Source organism: Elephantulus edwardii, unplaced genomic scaffold, assembly GCF_000299155.1.
Source record: "Elephantulus edwardii isolate Elephantulus edwardi_28Jun2011 unplaced genomic scaffold, EleEdw1.0 scaffold00337, whole genome shotgun sequence".
Classification (NCBI taxonomy): domain Eukaryota; kingdom Metazoa; phylum Chordata; class Mammalia; order Macroscelidea; family Macroscelididae; genus Elephantulus; species Elephantulus edwardii.
The window spans coordinates 1,697,610-1,704,031 of NW_006400087.1; the positions used below are offsets into that span (position 1 = coordinate 1,697,610).

Genomic DNA, 6,422 nt, shown 5'->3' on the forward strand with positions numbered 1-6,422 from the left:
AGTAGTAAAAATGCCTCAGTGATTTGAGTTGAAAGCAGCATATTGGTAATGGCTCTTGCACCCAGCATCAGGAATGTACAGATATCTTTTTTTTATTCAAAAATACAAAATAAATTATCTGTAGGCATGGACAATGACAGCAGTAAACCCCATTACATATTGTCAACTAAAACCAGTAATTGATGGTTATAGTGATTTTCTTAGACATCAGCCAGCCTTTTCTCCCGCCATTTCGTTCCACTGACTTCTCTGAAGTTATTGGTGAGGAACAATGCCTTGCACTTCCTGTCACAGTCCATTAATAAGTGGTAAAGCACTGTCTGGGAATTAGAACATGCCTCCTTCCATACCACCCATTCCACCCATGCCCGGGTCCTTCTCTTCTTTAGGAATTTCTGCGACTACAACTTCTACTGTGGCTAACAGAGACACGACTCCAGCAGCATCTAACAAAGCGGTTCTTACAACCTTAGTTGGATCAGTAATTCCTTTTTCTACCATATTCACAAAATCTCTAAGCATAGCATCATAACCGATTTCTGAGGAACTCTGCAAAATTTTCTCAACTACTAACGATCCTTCAACACCAGCATTCTTAGCAATGGTCATTGCAGGAATTTTGAGTGTTCTTTTAATAATTTCAATACCAATTTTTTTATCTTTATTAGCTGGAATGAGTGAGTCCAAAGCTGGAATGCACTGAAGCAGAGCACAGCCTCCTCCAAGAGCAATGCCTTCCTCAGTGGCAGCTCATGTTGCGTTAAGGGCATCTGCAACTCTTTCTTTTAATTTACCTCCACGTCACTTGTCCCACCAACTTTCAGCACTGCTACTCCATCTGAAAGTTTTGCCAGACGTTCGTTCTGTTTTTCCTTTTCATATTCACTAGTTGTAATGTCTAATTGCTCGATGATTTCTTGAATACATTTTTCAATTTGAGCCTTGTCACTTTTGCCTTTCAAGAGCATGGCATCATCTTTGGTCACAATGACCTTTCCAACTTTTCCCAAGTTATGCTGCTGAACATCTTCAAGATTCAGGGTCAATCCCTCTTCTCCAAACACTGCTCCACCAGTAGCAATTGCCATGTCTTTAAGCCGGTTCTTTCTATTGTCACCAAACCCTGGAGCTTTGACGGCTACAACCTGAAGCCCAACTTTTAGCCTATTCAATACAAGAGTACTTAGAGCTTCTCCATCAACATCTTCAGCAGTTATGACCAAAAGCTTATGGTGAGCATTGGCAATTTCAAGAGCAGGTACAATGGACTGAACACTTGAACACTAGAAATTTTCTTTTCACTCAGTAAAACATATGCATCCTGGAATTCACATTTCTGACCTTTTGATTTATTAATAAAATATGGGGAAATATAGCCTTGGTCAAACATCATGCCTTCAATAATTTCTAATTCATCATCCAGTGTTTTTCCATCCTTTACTGTGATGACACCCTTTCTGCCAACTTTTTTCATTGCATCTGAAATGATGGTGCCAATTTCTTTATCTCCATTTGCAGAAATTGTAGTAACTTGAGCAATTTCTTCAGGAGTTGTCACAGGTTTAGACTGCTTCTTAAGCTCAGCAATACAACATCAACAGCCAACATCACACCTCTCCGGATTTCCACTGGATTAGCACCTTTGCTAATCTTCTCAAAGCCTTCCTTGGCAATACAGCGTGCCAGTATAGTAGCTGTGGTAGTACCATCTCCAGCCTCTTTATTCGTGTTATTAGCAACATCCTGAACAAGTTTGGCCCCAATATTTTTGTATTTATCCTTCAAGTCAATTGATTTTGCAACAGTTACACCATCTTTTGTAACTTTTGGACTTCCCCAACTCTGTTCAATAATGACTGTTCTTCCCTTAGGCCCCATAGTAACAGCTACAGCATCGGCTAAAAGGTCTGCACCTTGAAGCATTAAGGCTCGGGCATCAGCACCAAATTTGACATCTTTGGCATAAGCCTGAGTTAAATGAGGAGCCAGGGCCCTAGACACAGGCCATCTGCCGAAGGACTACAGGTAATCGGAGCATTTCTGCGGGGCAGCCGGCGAGCGGAGTGCACGTGGAAAGCAAGACCGTCAGCGAGGAGTGAGGGACAGAGTGCAGGACGCACAGGGCAATGAGCTTGTGTCCCCTTCCCCGGCTCTGCCCCCCTCCGCCACACCACGTGGGCCACTGGCGCCCTGGTTCTGAGATGTTAACATGTATTTTTTTGTAATTGTTCAGTGTATTAATGGCTGGTAGAGTGAATGCTGCCACCTCAAAGACACACAATTCAAATCTACCAGCTGCTCTCTGGGAGAAAGAAAGATGGGTGATCTTTGTCAGGTATGATTTACAGTCTCTTAAAACCTGCTGGAAATTTAGCTATGAGTTGATTCTGACTCACTGATACCTAACAACAACAACAACCATTCATTCACTTCACCTTCTTATTTTCCTTCTACCCAAGCATTTTTTAAAAGTATGTTTTAATTATTGTACAAGCAATCCCCAGATTATGGGTAAATTCTATTTCAAAATGTGCTCTTAAGGTGAATTTCTTTGTAATTCAGACAAATAGTTTGTATCTGATGCTAGTTAAATGTTTACATTAGTAACACACCTGTCTGTGTGTTAAAAAATATTAAACACTTTCAGAAATATTAAACACTTTACCATAAAAATGATGTTTTGATGGTTGTTATGAACCTCGTGATTTTAATATAATTGGTTTTACAGAGGTTATTTTATAACTGTGAGTTGTATATATACAAATCAGACATTCAAAATCCAGGGACTGCTTGTATATTTTATTAACTTTTATGATACTGATTCTTTCCCTTCTTTTTATATCATTTGTAGAACCTTTAAAATGCAGACCTCCAGCTGTAAGTCTGTGCACTTGAGTGAATGGCAGAGGAATTACTTTGCCATTTCGTCTGGTATATGTTCTTCAGGACAGAAGGCAGATGCATACCGTGCACATATACTACATATTCAATATGCCTGGGCAAACGCTGAGATCTCCCAAGTCTGTGCTACCAAACTGTTCAAAAAATATGCAGAGAAGTATTCTTCATTCCTTGATTCTGACAATGTTGAAAGTGGCCTGAATAACTATGCAGAGAACATTTTAACTTTGGCAACATCTCAGCAAACTGATAGTGACAAATGGAAGTCTGGATTGGCAATAAGTAATGTTTTAGAAATGAGTAATGTACAGGAGATGATGGAAGCTGGCAAAAAAGTCAAAGACTCTTTGTTGGCCCCTGTTGATGCATCAGTAGTAATCCATAAGGAGGCCCATGCCTTTGATTTTCCAAAATTTAATCCGACTTCTTCTGAAGAGAATAAATGTCTTACTCATTCAAGTCATGCTACAGATGGGTTCCAGGGCACTGTGGAGAACATACCTTCTTCAAAATGTCCTCAGAATGTCCAGACCCCAACAGTGACCGACAGTAGTAAAGCTCATCCTACCTTCTTAGTGCCATTAGGTGAATCCACTACTGCAAAATTCCATACCACACCATTATTTGGAAATGTCATAAAGGAATATCATGGCTTTCCAAAAGCCAATGTTGGATTAAATGTGTTCTCATCATACCAGTCTTCTTTTCCCTCTGGCTGTGAAAGTTCATGGGAAAGGAAGACTTTTTATGGTGTGGGTAACAGTTGCATTGATGCACTTCCTAATCCAATAGCAAATAAGGCTTTTAGTAAAATAGAAGATAATTGCCAAAAGGTAGAGAGCAGCATGCCTACTTTCAAAACCGCCAAAAAACAACTGTGGGTAGATCAGCAAAAAAAACACCACCATCCCCAGCGAACATCAGGGTCTTCATATGGTGGTGTAAAAAAATCTCTTGGAGCTGGAAGATACCGAGGAATATTTGGGAAATTTATACCTCCTATTCCTAAGCAAGATGGGGGAGATCAAAATGGGGGAATGCAATGTAAACCCGGGATAGGGCCTACAGAACTGGCACATCCAATTGATGAGTGTTTGAAAAACTTGGAGCCAAAGATGGTTGAACTTATTATGAATGAAATTATGGATCATGGACCTCCAGTAAATTGGGATGATATAGCAGGAGTAGAATTTGCCAAGACCACAATAAAGGAGATAGTTGTGTGGCCCATGCTGAGGCCAGATATCTTTACTGGCTTACGGGGACCCCCAAAAGGCATTCTGCTCTTTGGTCCTCCTGGGACTGGTAAAACACTAATTGGCAAGTGTATTGCCAGCCAGTCTGGGGCAACATTCTTTAGCATTTCTGCCTCCTCTTTAACTTCTAAATGGGTAGGTGAGGGGGAGAAAATGGTGCGTGCGTTGTTTTCTGTTGCAAGGAGTAAGCAACCTGCTGTGATATTTATTGATGAAATTGATTCTCTGTTGTCACAACGAGGAGATGGGGAACATGAATCTTCTCGAAGAATAAAAACCGAATTTTTGGTTCAGTTAGACGGAGCAACTACATCCTCTGAAGATCGGATTCTTGTGGTGGGTGCAACCAATAGGCCACAGGAAATTGATGAAGCTGCCCGAAGAAGACTGGTAAAGAGACTGTATATTCCTCTTCCAGAAGCTTCAGCCAGAAAACAGATAATAGTCAATCTGATGTCCAAGGAGCACTGTTGCCTGAAGGAAGACGAGATTGAACTGGTTGTACAGCAGTCTAATGGATTTTCTGGGGCAGACATGACACAACTTTGCAGAGAGGCTTCTCTGGGTCCTATTCGCAGTTTACAGACTGTTGATATTGCCACAATAACACCTGATCAAGTTCGACCCATATCTTATATTGATTTTGAAAATGCTCTTAGAATTGTACGACCCAGTGTATCTACAAAAGATTTAGAACTTTATGAAGACTGGAACAAAACTTTTGGTTGTGGAAAATAAATATTACACTTGCAAAAGATAGCATGTCTGATACAGTAATTTCCATTTTTTAACATTGGATACTGAGAGTTCATTAATTATATAGTTTAGTACAAAATAAAAATTTTGTGTCTCGTATACTCAAAGACAATAGAATAACAATAGCTAGTATTTTACAACTGGTTGACATAGCCTGTTTTAGTATAAGTTTTATATACTATGCCAACTATTACCTGATGTATAAGCATATTATACAAAATGGGAATGAAGTTTGCGTTTTGTTTCAAAGATACTTGTTTTAACATACCAAATAGGAATAATTAGTTTAAAAGGAGTTGTTTTTTTTTAAAGAAATTAAGTTTGCATTTGTATAAGATGATATATTTAATTTATATTCCTTTTTTAATTTAATGTTAGCAAGTATACTAATTTAAATTCAAAACAATATTCTTTACCATTCAAGTAAACTTAAGATCTCACCAAAAGCTTTTGTTGTACTGTTACTTTTTATTTTTGCTTGTTTCCTTTTTTAGTTTTCCTTTAAACCAGACTAGTAAAAATATATTTAGAAATAACAATGTCTGATCTAATATCAGACATGTATCAACCAAGCTAGAAGGTGAAGAATGGTTTATGATTTTTTAAAACATACACAGAATTTCAAATTAATACTTAGCACTCTTCACAGATTGTAGTATTGTCCTATTTTTTAAAAAAAAGTTTTCAGATTTTTATAATAGACGATTTTGTTTTACAAACAATAAATGTTCATTTCAGAAACATTGCAAAGTAAAGATAACACTTAGCATTTCTGGATATAAAGTCCTCTGGGCTTTTTTTTTTTCTTTCTTTTTTCTCTCCTCCTCGATGGCACTTAACATCAACAGCATAGAGAGAGATCAGTTGCCATAGTGGAGAGGAAGTGACGCTACCAAGCCATAGGTGGGTGACTCTAATCCACGGCCTTCAGGCCTGTCTTTGTTTTTGGTGAAACATTCTTATAGGTCGCATAACCCTGGTCTGTCAATTTGCTGTACAGAGGTAACTCATTGCTGTGAACCTGAACACTGGGACACTGATGTGTCAAATGGGAGAATGGTTACCCACTGTGGACAGTGTTTGGTAGAGCTCCCCGATTAAAACAAGCTTGGAAGCAGGAGTGGCATCCACTTCCAAAATAGCTTGCCTCTTGAATATTTTGTTTCATACAGATGTGGAATTGTGCTAGATATTTTCTTATAGCCCACTTTAAAATTTTTTTATGCCAAAGTACATTTTCATCTTGCTAAGCATCTATTTCTACAACCTCTCTTATTTATATGATTGCCTAGTGTTGTATTGCTTGAAAGTTTTTATAATTTATTTACTCCTCTGCTAAGGGACCTTTTGATTATTACAAACAAAAATATGTTGCAGCCCTTTGTGCTTAAATCTTTGGAGAATTTGTTAAAATATATTTAGATTTCTATATTAAAATTCTTAAGACTGTGTTTTAAATTGTCCTCTAGAAAAAATGTCTTCCCAGGAGTCCCTGGGTGGTGCAGAAAA

General features: G+C 38.4%; 1 protein-coding gene and 1 pseudogene across 1 annotated transcript; one reads left to right on the forward strand and one right to left on the reverse strand.

The window, feature by feature from the left end:
- Window positions 1-327: 327 nt before the first annotated feature.
- LOC102867283 lies at window positions 328-2,038 on the reverse strand (annotated as a pseudogene).
- An 823-nt stretch (window positions 2,039-2,861) lies between these two features.
- On the forward strand, window positions 2,862-4,895 carry LOC102867691 (fidgetin-like protein 1-like). The gene has a single exon (XM_006901590.1). The coding sequence runs from the start codon at window positions 2,862-2,864 to the stop codon at window positions 4,893-4,895; it is 2,034 nt and encodes a 677-aa protein (XP_006901652.1).
- The last annotated feature ends 1,527 nt before the right edge of the window (window positions 4,896-6,422 follow it).